This window comes from Columba livia, chromosome 6 (assembly GCF_036013475.1).
Source record: "Columba livia isolate bColLiv1 breed racing homer chromosome 6, bColLiv1.pat.W.v2, whole genome shotgun sequence".
Lineage (NCBI taxonomy): Eukaryota > Metazoa > Chordata > Aves > Columbiformes > Columbidae > Columba > Columba livia.
The window spans coordinates 22,141,619-22,165,663 of NC_088607.1; the positions used below are offsets into that span (position 1 = coordinate 22,141,619).

The window sequence follows — 24,045 nt, forward strand, 5'->3', positions numbered from 1 at the left end:
GCAAACCCCCTTCTCCAATCACCATCTTCTCAGAAATCACTTTTCCTTCAAACATTTCTCACCCTTCCTCCTACAAGCAGCTGTGCTGTATGTCATCATCTAGGCATGATTTAGACTGGAGGCTCTATAGTGCTAAGAACAGGTCTTATTTATGTTTGTGAATCCTTGTCTCACTTTATGCTGCTGTATAAATGTTTAATAGATAATAATGCATTTGCTGGAACAAGCTGTGCGCTAATACCCACTGAAACTGTTTGGATATAATCCTTGCTGACTGTCAGAAGCTTCTGGAATTAAAAGAAATGCAGCTGTTTGGTGACAGTGCAGTTTCAAAGCTGAAGGATGCAACAGTTGAAGTGGTCTAACAAAACACTGTAGCACTGGAAATGGCCCTGTCTACTCTTTCCATGTTTGAATCAGGATAGAGTTTGGGACCTGAGCACTGTGAACACGTGGCTATGCTCAGATACAACCGTTGTGCCTTATCTCCTTTATATTATCTCCCTCCTGAACTCCATGTTAATGCCATCTTAAGCAAATATGTCAAATCTCGGCTTTCTCTTTAATATTGGTTGCAGAGACAGGAATGGTCCTGTCCATTTTTCACACCGCTCCTGCCATGGTTTTTCTCTGGGTTTGAGTGTACTGTGTCCTGTGATAGATCTCATCGTGAAAAAGAAACCCTCAGTGGCAGATCGGATGGATAGTTTTTATTTTAGGGACCAAATAGGAGCTGAGTGATTCACCACTGACACCACACAAGCAATGAATGCTCAAGCAAACAGGGAACATATAGTGTCTTGGCCTCAGGGCCAATGAGTAAAATATAGTGATGCTAATAGAGAAAATCGAACAGGGCAGCAGGAGAGTCAGCCCGTCATGTCACCTGGCCTCAGGTTAGTGCTCATGGAGACAAACCAAACCACATCAGAAATTTCCACAACCTGTACAAACAGAAATCTTTGGGATTTGCTCTCTCTATATCAGGTTGCTCCTAATGGTGAAGCTGGTGATGACAAGTGTTATCCTGTAATTTCAACAATTTGTGCACTGTTGACATGAAATCCAGGGATATAAAGAATCACTGTTGCGGCAAGTTCACAGGGGCTCTGGAACAAGGAGTGTGGGATGGAGCCACCCAGCCATCCCCCTCCAGCCCTGCATCCTAGGGTCAGGATCTCTTTCCTATTAATTTTCATAGAGTTTCATTAACAGCACTCTTAATATTTTATGCATGAAAGAGATTTGACCAAGTGATGAACTGAAAAGGTTTTCACAATTGTTAGTGTGCATTAGGAAAGGAGCTATATCCAAGGGAAGCAAGTCTAAAATTAAGCAAAAGACAACATTAATAGGAAAAACTCCTGTAACAGTGAAATCTATTGGACTTTATACAGTTTTTCCAGTGGTATAAAAATATTCCACCTCTTCAGTCATTTAAAAGTAGACTGGACCACGAAGCACAAAAATATATTGCAGGGAACACAGCTATATCAGCACAGCAGTAAAGCAGATGAGCTAATAACTCTCTTTCGCTTATTTTCAGGATTGTGCATTACAAGATTTCAGCACCAGTCAAAATGTATTTACCTGCAACCAACACAACTCCCAGAGTTCAGATTTGATGTAAATGAATATCTGTCTGGGAGGAAAGGTGTACACTGTGTATCAAGTCAGAAGAATTACAGTTCCAAAGCGGGGGGCAAGGAGGGGCAAACTACTTTGTGCAAACAAGTTAGGGATAAAAACTTCCAGAAAGATCAGAACAGAAACACTTTAGAAAATCTGTCCCCATATGACTGGAAGCTGAACCCGTTACAGAAATTCCCACTTAGTTGCAAGTGTTCAGCTCTTGAGGAAAAACAAGAAACTGAAACAAAACGAAAAAGAAAACAAACAAAAACCCACAACAACGCCAAAACCTGGCTGCAGCTCTCTGCCCACTGTAACTGTGTCAGGAACAGTTCCTCTGAAGAGAGAATCATTTTCATAAACCTTTCAGCTCATTAAATATCAGAGCTCACATGTGAGAGGATTTTCACACAAAAGCTGTGTTTCACAGGACCAAACTACTTAGTAGAATCAAACTGAAATGGAGAGGTGACCTTTAAACAGCCTAAGCTAAAACCACATTCTTATTCTACCTGATCGGAGACCAGCCAAAAAAACCCCACTTTTAAGCAGAAGAATGTAAACCTCTTGCTGAAGTCCTCATTATTTGAGGAACATTATTTTCAAATTAAAACAAGCATTGTATCACCAGCTGGACAAGTGGTACAATGTCTTTGTGCTTATCACAAGCTAATTCAAAGCAAAGAGGAGAACAGGGAGATCTCCTTGTTGTTTTATTTTACCTCTAAAGAACACTGTTTCAGGCACTCAAACAAATAACCAAAAGAATAGTTAACTGAGTAACTAATCTTACGTAACCAATTCAGAGCTCACAGCCTGCAGGAACCTCAAACCTGTTCCTGAGAGTATGCCCCCCACAAGCACTGCTTTTGTCAAGGAATCCAGATCTAAATCACAAAATATCTGTCTGTAGAAACATGTAACTTCTTTCACAGCCATTTTGCTTTCTCTCTAGTTCCTTTAAAATATAACAAGTTCCAACTCAGATATAATTAGAATAATTTGAATTCAACAGATTTATGATACCTTGTATATTCACAGAAGAGTCACATCTTCAAAAGATTTCAGGGATGAACTGCTAAGCCTCAGGGACTAAAAAAGCCCTTTAAGACTGGGGTCAAGCTAGGCATTTAGATTCAAAAATAATAAATAAATCCATTTGGAGACAAAGGCCTATTGTATGCCACTCTTCCAGGAAAACCCATGGGTGGCAGAGAATTACTTGGGAAAACTTTGTGTAAACTAATTCTGACTCATTCTCAGTTCTTTCTTCCACACTGAAAAGAGGGGTCTGTGGAGGGAGAAAAGCATTGGGGAGTTCACACAGGGTCAGGGAATATGTGGCTTTCCAAACGCAGAACTAGAAAATGTTCACGGTTCTTTCTGAGAGAAGCTGCACCTTCCCTGCCCATGGCTCACTGACAACTGGGGCACCATCAGCTCCAGCTACAAGGGGGTGGTGGAACCTTTAGAAGGTACGGCAGGGAGTACAAATTGCAATAGTCAAAGCTTATGTGGTGTGATAGTTCAAAGGAACAACTTCCCACTCTCTGTTCAAATGGAAGAAAACACACACAAAAAGGGAGTCCCACTGTTCCTCATCATACATTGCTTTCTCCACTACCAGGTAGACACTGTCAAGCTGACATATAGAGTTCATCAGAAAACAGAATCTAACTCAATTATTTTCCAGCATCCTATAGAATTAAACAGAAATTAATCACTAGGCTATATAGTTATTCGCATTAGTTTAGAAAAAACATAGAAATATCATGTTATACTATGGGCCTTTACAGTAACATTTATAGAAAAACACTATTCTTTAACTCTGCAACCATATGTTAACAATTATTGCCACAAAAGCTATTTAAGTTCTTCCAAGTTATACAACAAGCTAGACAGCAAGGACAGCTTTGAACCTTTGAACATCAGGTTCGTATTTACTATGTTATCCTATTTTTAGGTCAAAATTTTACACATCTGCTGAAAGCACTTTCTCTACATCAGCCAATTCTTCTGTTAAAACTGCTTCAGGGACCAAGCTGCTGAGGAGGAGCAGTGCAACCTTGATTCAGTGCTTCATTAGAAAACAGGACCTTCCTACAGAGAGCCAGGAAGACTCATGGACTCTACACGGGAAGGACACTTCGCTTCCATTATGCCACGTTATTTGCCTAGGAGTGATAACTGAGTTAGGGTATAACCTTGGGGAACAGTATTAATTAACAGACTCTGACCACCATTTTGAAGTCAGTGTAGACCTACTATTAAATAGCACTGTTCTCATTCTGGAGCCTCCGAAACCAAGTGTTTATCCATCACCAGGCAGCCCCATCTTGAACATCACTTGCAACAGTCAGTACAAGCAGGATGACCACTGTTGACACATTATTCTAAATTATCAAGCTTAGTTCTGATTCAGTGCAACTTTCTGGGGAAGACCTTTATATTGTGTTTAAAATACTGTATTCAAAAACCAAGGAAGTAGTCTTCTTCTGCCAATAGCTTTGAAGCTCACCTTTCTGAAAGCTTTCATACTGCATTGGAGATGAACAGTAGGGAGAGTAACAGTGCATAAAGTACATACCTTTGGCAGAGCTTGGAGAAAGAGAAGCCACAGCTGTACAGGTATGTTCTGGACTCCTCCTAGAAAAGAAAAAAGCAGTCAAGTGTTATAGAATAATGCAGCTGTTAGAAAAATGAACCATAAAATGTTGTTTCAGTCTAAAAGAAATCACCATTCCAGGGTCTTCTAGAAAATTTGACAATTATTTCTAGCCCATCTACTTCAACTTTAAAGCTAAGAGTAACCATTTGTCTATGAATCAGCTTTTCTGAGGCAAGAGCCTCCACGTCTATATGAAACCCAAGGCAACATCATCTGTGTTTATTGTTCTGTAAAGAGAAACAGTGCCAAACTTCCTGCAATACCCGCTTTAGCTGCTGAAATCCTGGGAACTGAATGTGCTGCTGTTAGCATTTGGAAACAGGAATATGTTTTGATCTAATACACCAGACACAGGCTCACTTGGTGACAAGAAAATACTCAATTCCATAACAGGTTAAAATAGAGCCAAACATGAAAACGCTGTGTGCAACTTACACAGAGTAACTTCTACTCATCCCCTTTGAAATTTTTCAACAGTGTTCTAAACATTCTAAAAATACCATGGAACTTGGTAAATAGTTAAACTCTCCCAGCTTGTCACGTAAATGACAGCTTGATTGATGTATGCAGATGTTCTAACACTACTCTTACTATGTTGCATTTAATAAAAAGTTGTGTGTGAATCAGGACTAGGACAAAAGTTCTCATGTACAGAGAAGCCCTGCTTTACAACTTTGGACATCTCTGTTCAGACAGGTGCCTTCCTACTGGCCAAGGACACAGCCTGAGGATAGCTATATGCAGGAATACAGTGGGTGCGCCAGAGCAGACATTATGCTGCTGGATCTCCATCCAACAGTCTCTCAGCAAAGTTCCTCCTCCTGCCCAAAGAGGTTGGCCTTTGCCTGTGTCTTCTTGCAGGTCTCCCTAAGAATCAATTGAGAGCAGAGCTGCCCAGAAAGACAGATCTGCAAAAGCTATTCAGAGTACTTCAGTGAGATCTAAGCCCTGTAGAAGACCTGGTTTCAGGATCTCTGCTCAAGGTTAAATCTAGGTTTTTCTCACCTCATTAAGGCCATATAGGGGGAACTCACGTGCCAATCTCCCCACTTGCAACAGACACTTCTCTACATGTTTTCAAGAGCAAGCAATAACAGTTGGGAAATTTGTTCTCTGCTGCTGCCACCAAGGAAAAATGATTAGAAATACCAGCAAGTGGCAGAATTCAAGTCATTCTCTGAGGGTCCAGTGTGAATGACACAAGCAGGGCCCGTGCTCCAAGCTGTCTTTCCCCCCATGCTACAGAGCCTCAGGACAGGTAGAGCTCACAGTTTTGCATCATCATTGCATTTGGAACATTTATGCCCTCTCTATACTCTCAGTGAAAAGCTGCCTGTTCTCAATAGAGAAGGTGCTTTTTGAAATGGAAAAGTTCCTCCCTGCTTCTTTGTTTTCTTCTCAAATGGTAAACTGGTAAGTACTTCTGGATGGGGAAAAGACACAGCTTCTTCCCAGTGGGAAGGGCACTATAGGATGAAGAGTATTCAGCTGGGTATATCATGTCCAAACTTCCCTTTCTCATCCTGGAAGTTTTACACGTGAGTCAAGGCAGCTGTAGACCTCAAGCAGGAGGGAAAAAACAGTATCTCTCCAACACAGTTTCTGTCAAGGGCTCCTGCCTGCATGGGCAGGTAACCCCTCACATCACATGTTAGTCCACCATCCTGTGCAGCAGAAGGCCTCCTGGGAAGCTGCTCTATACTAGATGCAAAGCACACCACCACTTTTCTATCCTACTGGTTCTTTCTTGGTCACAAGACTTATGCACATGTTGATATGTTCTTGTGGGTACCCCAGTCAGTGAGGAATTTTTCTCTCCTGACAACATTGCTCTGGGGAGTAAAATTCCCATCAACTTTCCTACCTCTTCCTCTCTTTCAGAAAGCAACCTGCCTCACCAGCTACTTGAGCCCACAAGTAAGGACTAGAGCTCTAGGAACACCTCCATCCCTCTTCTCCCCACCTCCTCAGGTTCTGAGCCTCGCTTTTGTCAACAGTCAATAGATTGAGCCCACCACACTGGATAGTGCAACCCACAACCATGCCATAACGCTGCTGGGTATACCAATCAGATACCCTGTGGTACCACTGATGCTCTAAAGCCTCTTACACCAGCAGAGACAGCTGATATATTTTGCCTGCATGCCTGGCCTGGCTGGCTGTCTCCCAATGTCAGCTCTTAAATTCTCACTTACTGTCTGTAAAGCAGGAACAGTAACACTATTCTACCCAATTTGGGTGCTACGATATGCTGGCATCCCTGTAGAGGAGCTCTAATAAAGAAAAAAGAGAGGCACACTAGTAGTGGCACAGCTGCATCTTCCCTTTCTATCCTAAACTTACTCTGGATCAAATCCCCTGTCCAACACCTATCTTTTAGCCACAGGATCAAACAAAGCCACTCAAGTAATAATCTGACTTTTTCATGCTCTAATGCCAGTGCTCTTATGGAAAACCCAGAGGTTACTATTTTTTCCCCCTGTATTATGCCAACTACAGGTTGCCTGTGATGTGTCAAACTTGGATTGTTTACCTGCACAAAAGCTCTTTGACTCAAATTGTGCCCTACCCTCAGCCACACTTCACAAATAAATGCTTCTGAAAATGGAAACAAAACAGAAAAGCCAGACTTCTTAAAAAAAAAAAAAAAAAAAGTCCGGGATGTTTTTGGCTGGAATGTAGAGTGAAAGGCTGAGAACATTTAGTGAGATACATATACCCCAATTCCAGCAACATTGCGCAAGGAAAATCATGGACTTTCCGTATACCACAAGACAGCAAAATGCATAAGTATACTGCTACAAACAGCAGTAATAGTTAAGTGTTGTCATTAGATAAGTAATTCTGACATGAACCATTCTTATCTGATGTTAATTCAGAATACCAATGTCTCCATTGGTTTGCAATGGAAGAGAAATTCTTCGAGAGTCCAATTAAGTTCAATCACTAACACATGCTTCCTATGGATATCCCTGAGGAACAGACACACATTGCAACTACATTCCTGACAGCCAGAAAGGCAGTAACGGCAAAATGAAATTCTGCTTTTAAACCACTGATTTACAGCTTGAAGAAAGTATCCAGGATGCTACTCGCCCCCTGCAAAATGGTCTCATGAGGGAAAAGTATGCAGAGTTTTCCTTTCTGGCAAGCACAATGGTCTAACTATTGCTTAGGTAGCAGTCACGCAGCTCCTAAACAGCTTGAGCAAGATGAGAATACAGTATCTGAATTATTAACTTTTAAATTAAGTAGTATGCAAATGCACCGAACATATGTTCTGACTGAGGCACTATTTTAGAGCTCAAGTAAATTTTCTAAATGACTTGCAACTGTGAAATGTTTGGATATCCAGGTAGGAGCAGCAAAAGTCCTTATCCCAGATACTGTCAATAAAGATGCTGCAATACTCCAGTAAGGAGGTAGAAAGAGATATTCTGGGCAACCTTCCCTGCATCTCACGCAAAAGATTCATTCATAACTATTCCACTTCATTGCCTACTCCCAAACCACCCTTGGCAGTGCTTCTTAATTACTGTTCACCATGAGCTTTTAGCTTTTCACTCCACTCTGTTCAGCCTCCCAGCTGGTACTTCTGCCACACCTGTTAAGCATCTAAGCAGAAATAAGTTAGAAGACCTGGCAGAATGTATCCAACAAATCTGGACGGTCTCCTGTATGCAAAACCCAGGAGGAAGCTTAAACAGAAATGCTTTGTACCCTAATATGAATATTCTGTGACAGAAGGGGTAAGAACATTTCCCTCTTCTTTGATTTTGATGGAGTGAATACTGTCCTGAATTTACTGTATTGAGTGTCAACTGCTGAATGTCTGCTGCTCTCTAACCACATAGTATCCTCAGGTGTACTATTTTGTGCACTACGAAGGCATTTCAAACTTAAGGTTTTACATGGATTCTGGATTAGAGTACCTTTTAACCCTTCCAGGAAAAGGCTACAGAGAACCCTGGAATAATCACTAAAACTTTCTGGAGCTGAACTCTGCAGCTCAAGCATGCTGACAAACATGATCCACATTTTTTAAAAATTAAAATAATAAAAAATAATCATCAGTGCTTACGCTATACAGAAGCATATGTTTGTAAGAAAAAAAAAAAAACAAACCACACTTATATCCATCCTTCTACCCACAAGAGTTTCAGTGTCAACTACTGCCTGCAAAAATTAGTCTGGCACATCAAAGGACGGCTGCTGTGCCACTGGAAATAACGTGAAGGCCATCATTTTCCACAAACCTCCTGTGAAAGAGAAACATGCCTGGTTCTGCAGTGTACGTGACACATCAGGGACTCAACATCCACAGCTGTAAAACCTGAGTGTGGGGGAGAAGGCAGGAAGGAGAGGGAACAGAACAGAATGTCACTGCCTGTGCCAGTTTGGAGCACTTGTCCCTTTTAATCACAAATGCAAGCAGTCCCTGTGCAAGGTACTGAAGGTTTAACTCACAGCATATAATGATGTTAAAACATTTTCCCCAACTTAGGCACTAACTTTCCATGCCTTTTTAAACAAAACGCCAGGGGGACCATCAAGCAGCACAGCAGCAGCAGCGCTGTTGGAAGGTCTTACAAACATGTCTTTTGAAAAGATGACTTAAGTAATGCAAGAAGATTGCAAAAGGAAGCTGATGATGGGCACTTCTCCCCCCATCCCCCGTGTTGAGGATCATAATCCTAACAACCAGAGTTGTTGAAAAGCATGTGTAGGAGGCCAGGGGAAGAAAGGGTAGCATTGTTTATAGTACATAGACATAGAGACTGTGGCAGAAGCCAAATGAGGAGAATAATTTCTGTGCAAGAACGGAAGAGTGAAAGGAAATGGGTAGGTACGGACAATTGTAGGATTTGTGCAGTACAGAAGAGAACCCCTTCCATGTAGGATGCAGTTTCTTCCATGGAAAAGATGTTTCATCCATGGAGCTGGATGACATAACTCCTCTGGAATAGTAACCTTTCAGTGTTTGTTTTCTGTGGCTCTGTTACTACACGGGTTGCAGTTCTTATAATTAGTACTTTATCAGTTAAAAGTCAAAACATTCCTTGCAGCAATCTATTTATTCTTATGTCACCTTAATGAGATGGGTATCAACCAAGACTGAAAGGAATGTTTAGTGTGAATCATAAAGACTTTAAAGGGGTCTCAAAGACTGAATACTCAACACTTTCTGAAAGTAAACTTCCTGGAACCATCTTCTGAGGCACTTCATATCAGCCAGCCTTGCTGGTATCCCGGCCATTTCCCCTCTTTTAGAGCCAACACAATGGAGGTGTACAGAGGCACCAGGAAGCTTCTTTAAAGAAATCTTATTTACAAATCTAAAAGAGAGCAGCTGTTTTTTCACCAGTTGCCAAGTACTTCAGATCTCACTAGGAAAATTACATCCCACCTGCGGAAAGCTATAGAACAGGTTGAAAACCTATTAAAAGGCATCTAATAAATCCCACAAGATTTCAAACAAATGACTACAAAAACCCCACTGCATTCAACTAGAGCCCACACGACAGATTAAGGAAAATGGTCTGCTTGCTGACCTGCTTAAGTATGACATTAATTACTCAGTCCACAAGTGTGAAAATACTTCCCTACCTGAACTGTGTCAGGACCAGAAACACATGTGGAGCTCATATTTTTTGAATAATGCCATTCTTTTACCCAATTACCTCTATTTGGACTCCTCCTCTATGGCATCAGCTGAGCTGAGCCAGGCTGCCACTCACCTATGGTTTTCTGTGGACTGCTTCAAGGATGCCCACAAAGAAAAGCAAGTTTGCTCTCAATATGATTAAGTCAGGCATGGATTTGCAGCTAACAAGAAGTCCTAAAGGGTCCACATGCAGGAAAGCGTTGAAAAACAATTATTTACACCAACGGTATATTACTTATTGCCCTGAAAGTAATTCCATTAAGCCTTTTACACTATCTAAATATTCACACCATTATTTGGTGCTATCAGAACACCACCTGAATCATCTGGAAATGCAAGTTGCAGCAGGGCAAAACCGCACCAAAATAAAGTGAAAAAGGATCCCCAGGATTTGACAGAGCTGTGACAAGCATCCAAAAGAAACACATTTCACCACTAAACTTCGTCATGTTATTTCCAACTGATTTTTGACACTGGAACTGGCTTTTAATAGATGCAAAGGAGATAAATGTCTCATTACCAAAAATAAATCCGTCTGTTAAGGCTGACAGAAAGAGGCAGAAGCACTGCACTGCCTATTATGGTATTGAGCAACAGATTTCACTCCCTCTGCTATATGCCCATTAATTAAAAATCTGACAAGCTCTTCCAAAGAATTTCTGAGCTTCTTTGGTGCTCTCTTTAATTCTTCCATAATTCTTCATATATATAAACATGTCAGGCCTGGAAAGAGGCCTAGGTATGCACATAATTTACCACAGAGCCCTTTTTCTATTAAAATACAAATACTGGTAAGGAAACAATAACAGACAAAAGGGGAATCATGCAAGAAATTAATGCAATGAAACAAATGTGCCTGCAATTCCCTGTACAGTCACCAGATGAAGCTGCTTAAAACACCAGCACCAACATTTGTCTGCCTTTTTGACCACAAAGATCTGGTGTGTCCATGCCAGAACAAGAAGCATCAGCTCCCAGTGAGCTAAATCACTCTGCATTACAGCCTCTGTTTCACGACCCTGCGAGACGCTACTTTAATAGGAAATGGTAGCTTGCTTTAGAATTAACAGTGTGTCACACGCAGCCATCACACAGTGAGGCTTTTGTTCTCTTTGCAATGTGTTGCCTTTGTAAAATTCCCTCCCTACAGTCAGGCAGAGTGGCCGTTTTATTCTCACAACTGATACAACATGGACAGATCTCTCATGCTGTCAAAGACACACGCACACACACTCTCATGGGTAGTCATACTCACAGATTTTTGCCTTTTCTTCTTCTTCTCCTTCGATAAGACAAAAATCACCCCACAAAGCAAAACTGCACATCTGTGCAATCAGAACCTTTTCTGTTCAGCTCATCGTTACACTTTAAATCCAACAGCCTGGAAAAAATGTCTCTGGGATATCGCTGGTTATGAGTTACAAAGCTAGATGCACATGTAAAAACTGAAGCATAGAAGGCCTTCCACCATGTTATACAGAAAAATGTGATCTTGTGTTTCACTCAGCTATTAATCTGTCCTCTAAAGCAAATTTAGTTGAAGCAATTGCTTGCTGGCATGAGGGAGGGCTAGATAGCCTAATAGGTCTCTTCCACCTCTAAGCAATTCGTGCCTTGCATGGCTTGTCTTTATTGACCTATCTTACTGGCTGTTTATGGGCAGAAGCACGTGCCTCATGCAAACGCCAAGACCTCTCTTGCTTTGGGATGCTATACCACAAGGGCAAGTCATCAGAATTAAAAAAAACAAACCCAACACAACCAAAACATAATTTTCTTTCTGAAGGATTAATTCCGTATCATCATGCATAGTTCTTACATATACAGAGAGAAGCTTCAGCAATACCACCCCACAAACATTATATTAACTGATCTAGCCCTTCCAGTTCAGGATCATAAGCTTTACTGCTCCTGTTTCACCACAGCAGATACCTGAGCTGCTCTGCAAAGATTAGAGCTTTAACACCTTGAGCAGAGACTCCTGCTGCACTGGGGCACAAGTCTCAACACCCGAGACAGCCAGCGAGACAGAAAACATATGCGTTCTGAGTACATCAAACTGTTAAGAGTGAAAGACTCCTCTTCATCAACACTACTTCTTTTGTGTACCTTTATATCTCAGCAGAGACTGGTGCTGACATTTCAAGTCAGCGAAAGAAAACACTGCATTTGCAGCCTTGGCTAATTAGGTCCTCAGCTAATGCAAATGGGGCAGCTATGTGTCTTATAACCTGAAAGGAACCCCAGTTCTGAGTAGCCTTAAAGAGATACCATAGAACGAATATCAAGTCACTACATTTATTAACACAGCCTTTCTGACTAAAAGACAAGCAATGAAACTTCCATTTCAAAGTCAAAGTGCAGAGGGAAGAGAAAACAAAACAAGAAAAAACAATCTCTTACCTTGAAAAAACTTAAATGTTTCAGCACTAATTCACCACATAAGATTCTTCCCCTAAGTCTATCACCTGGTAAGGAGAAGCAGCCTGGTGAGAGTACTTAAGAAACAGAGGACTCTTATCAACCACGCTAAAATGACACAGCAAGCTGTAGTTTTAAAAGTTAAGCAGCAAAACTTAACTACAGGAAAGGAAAGTATGCTTTCACTGCTTGGAAATGTTCCTGATTTTTTTCAGTGGGAACATTCAGTAGGACATGTTAATATTTAACTCTGTGTTTTTCCAGTATTACACCAGTCTTCCTCCAGGGATGCAGAGGAAAGCAGTGGCATAGCCAAACTGTTACTCTCCTTTAAAAGCAACAGAAACAACCACCACAGAAGAGAGAAAACAGTGACAGACAATGCAGGAAAAAGGAGAAGTTTCTGAACAGAAACTTTTTGTATCACACATCACAAGAACATTTAAATGTATCAGCAATTCACACAGACAAGAACGAATGAAAAAGATATTAATAAAAATCATCAACCATTCTCCTTACAGATGTTTGGAGAGCAACAGTACTACTTTACTTGGTCACTTCGTATTTCTGAAAGCACAACAGGTCAACATCAAGAAAACTTACAAACGTTGGCCGGTGAAGACTTGCTCTTATCTATAGCATTGCTGCTCCAGGCAAACATCACAAGCTCCGTCAGGGATGTCCTGGCCACCCGACCACCAGGTATTCTTCCTGCCTAGTTTTCTCTGCTCTTGTTATGAGACACACCTTCCTTTTGCCTGCTCATTTTTTGCTGCTTTCTTCCCAAATGTTTTCCAAGTCCATTTCCTTGTTTTTTGAGTTAGCTAGAAACAAGACTTTCAAATGAAATGTTGAAAGGATCTGCCCACACTCACAGTGAGACATAAGGAGGAAACAACTGGGTGTTCAGGGATGGTAGCACCTCTTGTGCTCTGGTGAAAACGTGCTCCACATCTTCCCTTGTGCCAGAGTACAGGGGTGTGGGATAGTCACAACCCCATTCCTCAAACACATTGGGGAGAAGGATGTGGCCCTGCATTTCTAAAGGAAATCAGTGGTACCTAGGAGTGACCATCACTTCTGAGAGACTGGTTTGGTGCTTCAGAGACTCTGGACAGAAAAACCTTTTAACGTTAGAAAACACAATGAACAAACAAAAGTTGGCATGTATTTCTAGATGGCAGCCTCATTGTAATGAGATGCAGAAGGAAAGTCGATACTCCTACAGACAGTAAAAAACTCATCGTGTCAGTGCCTTCTATCTCCCACCATTCTATTCAGCATCTTGAAGTGGGAGGTATTCAGCAGCCTTTCACACTTGACCTCTTAATTAAAGCATGATAAAATTAACATCTCAGACACGACAGAACCTTTACCCACCTACATCAGCAATTAAACTAATTCTCAAGGGAGAAGAACATTTGTTATGTGTAATGTAACTTTAGCTGTGGTACTCCAAAGAAGGAAAAAGAACTGATGTAATAAATGCAGTCATTTATATTTTAAGGGAGCTATTGTAAATGAAAGAAGAACACCTGTGACAGCTTGAGGCAGCCCAAGCCAAATGAAATCCTTTGTGTCACATGGGGACAATACATCACATATGGCTTCCCCATCTTCAGCTGCAACACTAAATAACTAAGTGGGGAAGCAGACACACTTAAAGCCTTCTCTGACTCTCAGATGCAAGCACTATGATCCACTTTCAGAACTCATGGAACTGTACCTTATACTAATTTCATAGTAGTTTTACATAAAAAGGATAGGTAAAAGCAGGTCCAAGTCTAATTATGGGCAATACAGTCTCTTCATTTCGCATTTGTGAACATCATAGAAGCAGGAGACCTTGACTCACGACTGAGACAAGTGTGGACTCTATCACATTACAAATAATTGAATAATAGAAATAATTTCTGTAATTAAAGATGAAAATGACATCCCATCAGAGTGGCAGAACTCAATATTCTCTCCATGCTAATATGTAAAGGACCAAGCAACAGGAAAAATGTCCAAAAAAGTAAAAATGTATATGGAAGCAAGGTATAGAGGATATTTGAAGAGCTACGGCAGCACAGAACACAAAACCTATTCATTTAGGAAACAAGACTGACTGATGACATCTTCCCAGATGCAAGTTTGAGGGATTGAGTTTGTGTTTGAGCCTGAACGCACGAAAACCACTATTTCAGTTGTCAAATGTGGTACTTGCTCAAAGGGTCTATTTACTCAATTGAGCCATAACTGTTGAGAAACATGGCCCAGCAAAGGTCTGTTCCCCTACACAGTGACTAAGTGACCTTTTCTAAGGATTTGTCTTCAGCTGCACACAGGCAATCCAGGCCTTAGTGAGCTTCAGAGTCCTTTCAGACATCTCCACTCAGGGTCTAAATGCACAGTGTTCAGATTATAAGCATGCGTGTGACATGCTGTCTCTCCCCAAAATACAGTCAAATGCACACAAGGTAAAGTAAAAATTTCCCCAGTACTTCCTTGCTGTACTACTAAGCAATTAAACAAACTGTATAAACTATTGTCTAAACCATCACCCTCAAGTTTAGTTGATCCCATGATTCATCCACCTGGAGCTACTTAGTCAAGACTCACTGTCCCTCAGAAGAAAAAAAAACAAAACAAAAGAAAGAAACAAAAAATCACCACACCACAAAAAAAATAACACATAAATCTATTATTTCAGAGAGAAAATAGCAGAAACCATTCCCAACTCTCACACCTATGGTGGAGTGAGTAAATCACCTGCAAGAGAGAATCGTGACTCATTAAGAGGCATCTGCAGCAGTGTCTATACCTGTTTCTCTGAAGGAGGGAAAGACGCCATATGATGTCCTTATGAAATAATAACGTTGGCAGGGGAATTTGCTTTGGTTGGGTTTTGTTTGTGGTTGGTCTGTTTTTGTTGTTGTTGGGTTTTGTTTAGTTGTTTTTTTTACACAGGCACTAATGTGTTTGTATTGAGGACACTCTTTGACTTTTAATTAAAAATCAGGTTACAAAATTTTTCTCTTAAAATTGGTAATATGACAGTCAAAACAGTTAAAAACCAGACTCTAATGGCAAGATCTTTAAGACTACATTTGTACTTAAGAGTACCTGAAAAGAAAGCACTTCCCCTAGATGTTTTAAAGCCTTCCATCTCCCCACCGTGCTGCTAAACTGAAAAAGCAGGAGCTCTTTCTCACATGCAGACCCCAACAGTGATCCCCCCAACATGAAAGAGGCTGTTGGCTTTACATGCTTTAAAGTCTACACTACAGTGACTCGTTGGCCTCTGTTTGGGATTTATCCACCCCTCCAGCCCCCAAGGGAAACACAACCACTTCTGCCACCAGTGGTAAGCATTTGACTGCTTTCTGCAGTCTCATCGGAGACCAAATTTAGTTTGCATATTTCAGAATTGCTCTCTCACTGCTCATCCAAATTTCAGGCACACAAACAAGTCATTGTGGTGGTTGTGAATTCTGCCAACCAAGTTATCAAAATATTGAGTCCAAGCAAAACACCATGAAGAAAAATACTTAATTTCTGATGTGTTTCAACTATCTTTTTCTTGGCTTACACCACTCTCTATGATTAATCTTTAAAATGTCACTAAGGAAATGAGATAGCTAAATGGTCATTGTCTTAAGTATACACCAAACATCTTATAGCACAGCCAGTTTATTCCAGTTCTACTATGAAAAGCATCAAATACTGAACACATGACAGCTAAAATAATCAGTGGCATTCAGTTGTGAATAAACAAGGCCAAGGCAGAATATGAATATAGGAAGAAAGGATTCAAAACCTCTTATAAACAGATGGTTATCAGCCCACAGAAAGCAAAATTGACTGGGCAAGTTCCCATCATATCCAGGGTACCTCCTGGAAAACAAAGAAAACATTTTTAGAAGTAATTAAGATAACTTACTATGATATTAACAGCATTAATTGACGTATATATAGGCTCAAATGACCAGATCCTCAACAAGTACAGTGAGAGTACCTTCTGAAGCCCATGGCATTACACTAGTTTATAGTGTAATATCATAATACCAATGCTAACACATAATTATACTTCTCCTCTTTCTTCTTTTATTTGCCAACGCCAGAATTTCAAGCCCTCAGATGCCTGGGTTTCTCTGGGCTATAGATCCTACACAAGCTTCCTACATTGGATCCAACACCTTCCCTCTAAATAGTATTACTCTAAACCTACAGTAGTGTAATTAAGAATGAGATGCAATATCATTAATACCTGAGGCACTGTAACTAGCCTACTGGTGAAATTGTTTCAGGTAAAACAATTTTAAATACAAACAGGAGTACTCTACAGCCTACATGATCCTGATCTTAAATTTGTAGATTTGACTGTTCACCCAACACAATGGAAATGCATCAATGCCATCAACACCTTTATTTGTCCACCTCAGTGCAAAATCAATTTTTTGTCACTTCAACAAATCACATTAATTACATGCCAGGATAATGTGGAGTCTTTATATTCACAGCACTGGGATATTCACCTGAGAAAGCTTGTATTTTATGCACAAGAGATTTGGGATGAAAGGACTACAATAATGTAAAGAAATAAGCCTTTTTTTTTTTTCACTACAGAATAATTTTTGGAAGTTTCAGATGTGAAATGACACAGTTAAACTTGTTCCTAAAGCTCCTCACATATAACAGTAGCCACAGACAATGAGACAGTTTAAGAAAGAACTTCAGTGGTCTGAATAAGGCACTAAAGGTTCATAATTAGCCAGAAGATGACATGCTTTCCATTTCTGTACATATAGGAAACTGCTTCAACTTCATGAGGGGTATCATGGCAAGAAGAGCAAAATTCATCTCTCCAGTGTGTCTGGAGGGACTAGTTTTCAGCAGATGCTTCTAAGGTCATGATTTCTACTAGAAGCATCCTCAAAAATGTTGGAAATGTAAGGGAGAATAATGCTCCAAAACTACATTGCCAAAAATGTTGCTGTCTCCATCCAGAGAGACTGCAATCCATTAGCTTTGAGGTCACTAGAATACTTCTGCTCTGTTGGAGAAGGAATAGGGCAAGACACAGTAAATCATTCACTAAGAAACTCTTCTAGAAATCCCTTTGGGACCAAAAGGACCCAGGCTCTCCACCATCACCATATGGCGTGTAACCCTCCTCAAAATTTGGTCTGAAGGAAAAACATCCTGAATAGATCCACACAGAGCATTTGAAAAATGTATGAGATAAAGTACAAGGCATAATGTTAGACCTGTAAAGATTCCCTGGTCAAGTCTGTTTAGGACTTTATACTATCCTCCACTGAAACAAACCTCCACAACTTAGGTTCTACCAAACACCAACTCTCTTAAGCTGGCTGCTCTGGCTCTATCAGCCTGTGGTCCACACAGCCCATTTCCAGAGAGCCCTGACTACCCTCCTGGTTCCCCAACAACTGGCTCTTCCCTCATCTTCCCGTACTCTCTTCTGTAATAAAGCCAAATGTCAGGGCTCTCCTATGAGACAATCACAAACTTATCTACCATCAAGTAAACTGTTACAGCCTGTGTGATTTTCCCCATCCACAAACCCTGCTGTGATGAGAACAGCACAGTAGAAAGACACACCATGTTCAGTCCCTGGAGAGGACTGGGGGTTCTGAACCAGAGACAAGCTACAGAGTTAACATGATTTTGCTGGTCTTTGGGCATCACAGAAACTTACAGTTCTGGTGGAGCTGAGTTTGGAGGACAGATGGGCCTTTGTTCAGCTGTTTTACAATAGTGCTAAACTAAGTCAGGTCAAGGGCACTACGTTCAGCTCAACCCTATTATGGAAAAGATAAATCATGTCACACACAAAGGAACAGGGCATTCAGGAGGGGTTACAACTCCATCAATATAGAGGTACAACGTTTCTGCAGACGACATGTCTGAAGATCAAAGAAGAGGGAGTTGTAGGTACATATACCCTTCAGTTGCTACTGCAAACGTAAAGCATAGGACACTGTTTATTTTGCAAGCTCAGGTATGGATGGCAGTGTAGCCACAACCGCAGACAACTCAGAGAAAGCTGGCAGTCCAGGCTAAGAAGCAGAGAAAAAGCTCAAGAGTTAGTCCATACACAATGCCTAGTACCTGACCCAACTCCACATGGGAGTGGGTGTAGTGGGAAGTCAGAGGCAACACACTTTGTTACACCTCTTGCTGCTTTTTTTCTGAATCTCCTTCATCTCTTCTCAAATATAAACTTCAGGGAGGAAAAAACCACAACATCACAAACCAAACCAGTTTCTTAGTACACTTCATCCTTGGAATGACACTTTGATGACATTACACTGAATGCTTGCGATTATATGCTAATATCGCTATTAGATGCCAGCTAATCATCATTTTGAGACTGCAAAATTGTCCACCTTTCCTATCAGAGACAACAGCTTAGGGACTCCGTGCAATTTACAGTTTCCTTGTTACTCTGAGGCTGCCAGAAAATGAAAATTATGGCTGCAAAACAGCAGTATTTTTCATTAGAATCCCAAGGAGTTAATTACATAAATACTGTGATACACTGCACTTCACAGTCTCTCCCCAGGAAACTTGTTAGGTCCTTTTAATAATGCACAAGCATCATCTTATTCCCATGAAATGGAGGAATTAATGTTCAGCACAGCCACAGATGACACTGCGAGGTGTTCCTGTGCAAAGACAACAGGGATCAACTTCTACACATAACCAGTGGCAGAAACTGGCCTTCATTACAGCCGCATGCCCAATGATATAAGAAAGGGTAAAATATTTCATGAGGACAAGGGCAATGGTGTGTCGTTCAAGGACTTGTCATCACTTCCTATTAGAAGCTCATGAACACAAAGCCTGTTTTCACCCTAGAGATGCAGGCAAATAGCAGCAGCCTCAGTGATGCAAGTGAGAAATGAAACACAAAATGAAGGAGAAAAGGAGGTAAAAAAAAATCTCAAAATTTTAAAATGCAAGGCTGCCATGTAATCACACTCAGCAGTGAGAAAGAAAACACTTCCAGCCTCTTTAGGGGCTAAATGTACACGCTCCAAAGAATGGAGAATGTTTTTTCCATTTTTTTCCCCAGGTTTGTTTTTCTTTCATTATGATACAAGAAGGAGCTAAAAGACAGAGGAGCAGAAACAAGCACATTTTCTCCTTTGCAGCCTAATAACTCCTGCCTGGCTTCAGTCTCCTTTAACTACCGGGTATTACTAGATATTCCCTCAGGAAGTTAGGACAGTCCTAATTAGTCTATGATAATGAAAGATATCTTTTAACTGCTCTATTCTTTCCACCACATACTGGAGGCCGTCGGAAATTTTCACAAACTGAAGCATGCAGCGATTTGACCCAGACCAGCTGTGTTGCATTCCTATTAACCCTGGTGGCCCATGGCTACCAGCTGGGACCACCAAATAATCTGGGCACGCTGACACTGAGAGGACACTAGGCACCAATTAAAATACCAGTAGCTATCATCGCTGTGAGCACCAGTGCAGCTGGGGGAAGGGAAATGCTACTGTAGATAAGGCTGGCAACTTCTACGGCTGTTTCCTGATTTTGCCACACTACGTTAAAGTTTAGTAAGAAATACAACAATAAAGAAAAAGGTGAGTTAAGCTTACCATTTTCTAGCTTAGAAGCTAAGAAAATAAAAGTATTTCCCAACTGCACTCACATGCTCCTCTTAAGCATTTTGTGCCTGCACCAAGGCATATAACAAGATTCCTGTTTTCATAGCTGAAGAACACAGGAACAGAGCTTCTAATTTAGTTACAGTTCATACCATCACCCAAAACTGTATCATCACACCCACACAGGCACCTGGAGCCAGCCTTCAAGTGTAAAGAAGGTGGCTCCATTTTGCAACACGATCGATTTCATCACAACTGAAGAGATCATCAAATACCCAGAGACTCCTGGCTGCAAGAGAGTGGAAGGTTGCAGTGCCAAACATCTACTGGTTTTGTTTCACAAAGGAAAGCTGGGTGACCCTGTGGTGGAGGCTGAAAAGCTGATTTCAGCTTCACTGCAAGGAAGCTATCTGAATAACTTCAACAAGTCATTTAATCTCCTAACATCACCCCCCATCTACAATTTAAGGCTAGCATTAATCTTCTACCTTGCAGCAATATAATACCTGAAGCCGCAAAGTGACGGTGACTTAAATCTAAATCAACAGAACAACTTAGAGTTGCCCATCTACTTGCCAACATGATGCATGCTCTAGAGCAATGCACAAAAAGGCAACTCTTCAGTGTGGGAATTGTTCCATCTTGAATTACTTTTTCCTCTCCCTTAGAATGAAGGAGTATCAAACCTTTGCCCATTGTTTGCAAAAGAGAGCAGAGCTCTTGTCCTGGGCAAGCTCTGGATCCTGGGAGCCTGGAAACTGCAGCCCAGAGGCAGTTCCCTCAATATGTCCCCAAGGCAGTGACTGGGACAAGGATCCCAGCAAATGGACAACCAGGAAACCAGACAGGCACCCGGACAGGAAATGTGTCTGGCAGTTCAGATCCTGTCAGCATTTTGTCAAAGTTGAGCTATCTCTGAAGCACATTTCCATTTCAGAGAATTTGTGACTTGCTAAAAATATTGCACTGGAAATCTTCCAACACCTTGCAGTCATTGGAATCAAACAATAATGTGCTTTAGTTATCTAAGTTTCAGGTAGTATTTATAGGTTTAACATGAAGAGCTCCAATGATCAGAATATTTCTTGGTTTCATGCACTGGCTGAGAATGTTGACTCTGATGACTGATATTTGGGTTTTACTCAAACTGGAGTAGAATTTGGGTAATTAGGGTTTTTTTGGTTTTTAAGCTGCTATTTTGTGTCTTGCTTGGCAGAGTCCATCAGAGTTAGAATCCTCCTATGCTTTGCTTCGGAACAATCTGAACAAAAGAAGCATTTACAGTTCAATATTTCAAATAAAAAGGCTTCAGCCCCTTCACAGGATGTAAACCACAACGGACTCAGCTAAATCACTAAAAAAAAAAAAAGGAAAAACCCCAAACAAGCTTCTTCCATGTTAGAAGGACAACATTTTCCTACAGAAACACATTTACCATTTTGCTAGAGAGATATAACCAAACTTTAATGACAATGAAGAAGCTACTGTAACAGTACCATAAAACATAATATTAAATAGCACTGATATGCTTTTCCTTAGAACAATTCTGCCATTCTGACAAAATATTTTTCCTCTTTATTTAAATCAGAGAGGTTTGGTGATTTATCAGGAAACCTGCTGAAGTCAATGCGATTCGCTGCATGAATTTAGAATCGAAAAGAGACTTGCCCTGTGTATCTCTGACAACATTTGTTTCAGTGTATACTGTTGCACCAAGTATCTGGAATGTTACACTTGTTCAGAAAGTTCTCAGATGCCTCAAGCAATTTAGTTTTGCTTATGTACATTTTGTGATATGTATAAGTCAAACAGATCTGATGCATTACTGGAATTAAATGTTCTTCACATAATAAGACACTGAAAAATGCTGAGCAACATTTATTCTAATAGCACAACTGTGCTTCAACTCATAATTTTATCTGTCCTTGTAGCTCTGCACACACTGTAACATGTATGCTCAAAATAAACAGCAAATTAAACAAAGATAACAAGATGAGGAAATATTTCCAAATTAAGTTGGTGTTTGAAGGTCTTCTGTTTTGAAAAGAAAAAAAAAAAAGACAAACAAAACCAAACACGCAACCCATCCAGCCTCCATTGCTGAGTTAGTACTGCTAAACTGATACATTTTACTATAAGAACAACTTTGGTGATGGTGGTTGACAGGTAGATGGATTCACGATGCAGATGTCAAATGAAGTGAGAGTAAATTAACTGAAGAGGTCTAAGCCAAAACCAGATAAACTGAGGTTCAGTAGCAGCCATTAATACAGTTTAAGAGTGTGAGAAACCCCTCAATAATGGCAGAAGGAGAAACTACACAGCATTGTTTTAGGCTAAGTGAAAACTGCTTTCCACTTCTCAAGCTTACACTTCATTACATGATTCTTCAGCCAAGCAGATAAACAAAGATACTTCCACTGACCACAGATAAAATGTGTTTGCACTACAATGTCTAGTTGAACTATAAGGTTTTGGGGGCAAGAACTAAATTTGCTTTTGTTTATAGCCTGAGAAATGGAGGCCATGGTCCTAACTATAGCCGACTGGCCCTACTGGAATACAAATAATAAAATATTGTCTCCTGTTCAGTTGTGGTTGAGTCACATCTGCCTACATACTAAAGCCACCTAGGCTACATACTAGAAGTTATTCACTGACTGAAAGTCATAACGTAACACACTACTCATTGACAGTTACTGATGGAAACTCAAATGAATGGTTCCACAGAAACTGGAAGAAAAAAATGCAAAAAAGACAACCACTTAAAGTAGGAACAAGCTTGATGAATCTATACCTACATCCGTGGAGATGCCTGTATTTTCATAGGAACTTCCTCAAACACAGCACTAGATAGATTTAATCAAGCTGAGATGCCAGTCCAATGTCTTTATTAGCACTCATTTAGCTTATTTACCCTTGATTTGTAGAAAGAATCCCCTACAGATATATTCAGTCCAGTGTACAATGGAAGCAATCTTGCTACAGACTGCTGAGATGCAATATGATAGAGTGCTGAGGGCAGAAATGTACCGATACACTAATGCTCTGACTAGTTCATTAGATACAGGTCCTGATATCCCACAGAGAATAAATTCTGGCAATATTAACCTTGGTTGAGCCTCTAATTATTGGCAGAACCTGAAATGCATCTAAGTAGTGCTCTTTACAAGGGAACAGGATGACAGAACGCCTTGCCTAATTAAACTTGCCTGCCTCTTCAGATCCATGGAATCAGATTCAAGAACTTGGAGATCACTTGCAGGAACACCTCTACCAGGAGATGTGAATTTTACCTTAAAATCTTTGACTATGCCGTGTAAAATCCATATAAACTACACAGACAGAGCAAAAAGGCTGACAGACAGACCAGTGACGCAAACAGGTCTTCATCTTTCTTTGGTGCAGTAGTTAAAACAAAGCTTTAGCTTTTCTTCTTAACTATGAGGTGCTACACCCATCAAATGTAGGTATATGGAAAAAGGAGACACAACATCCTTTCATCCTTACTACCCTTTGGAGACATCCAGGCTGCAGTAAAAGACAGTTTATCATTTTCCTTTTAGTAGTCAAAGAGCAGTTAAATTAAATGGCCTGAGGAAAGCAGGTCTTGGAAAAGTCTGTAAGCTACTGAGAAAATTAGCCTGTTTTCCTTTGACTCTGTCTCTACAGAGAAGAGATCATGGACTTTAAGATAACAAATAAAGTTAAATACCACTTCCCAAGTCTGGATCTTTTTCTTGGCACTACACAAAGAATAATATCCACAGATCTTCACAACAATAGGGCTTTTTTTTTTTTTTTTTTGCTGGTGGTGTGGGGCTTTTTTGTTGGTTTTGGGTTTTTTGGGAGGGTTGTGTGGGGGTGCTTGGTTTGTTTGTTTGTTGTGTTTTGTTTGTTTGTTGGGGGGTTTGGAGGATTGTTTTGGTTTGGTTTTTAAAGCTGTTTTTTCCACGATATGCACATTTCCCACAGCTCACAGTGAGGTATCTGATCAGGCTTTAGACTCTTATCTTACAGCCCAT

General features: G+C 40.6%; 1 protein-coding gene across 37 annotated transcripts in view; it reads right to left on the bottom strand.

Moving 5' to 3' along the window:
- SORBS1 (sorbin and SH3 domain containing 1) overlaps positions 1-24,045 on the bottom strand; it is a 247,795-nt gene that overhangs the window by 125,193 nt on the left and 98,557 nt on the right. For 34 of the 37 annotated variants that reach the window (XM_065068424.1, XM_065068417.1, XM_065068418.1 and 31 more), the window contains one exon: positions 4,220-4,278. Coding sequence is in view for 3 of the 37 variants with exons in the window: in XM_065068435.1 (XP_064924507.1) it covers positions 4,220-4,278 (59 nt within the window). In the remaining 34 variants the exon portion in view is untranslated. Of the gene's footprint in view, positions 1-4,219; positions 4,279-11,220; positions 11,333-12,368; positions 12,508-24,045 lie in introns of those variants that run through there. The other 3 variants (XM_065068440.1, XM_065068420.1, XM_065068421.1) reach the window with 2 other exon arrangements.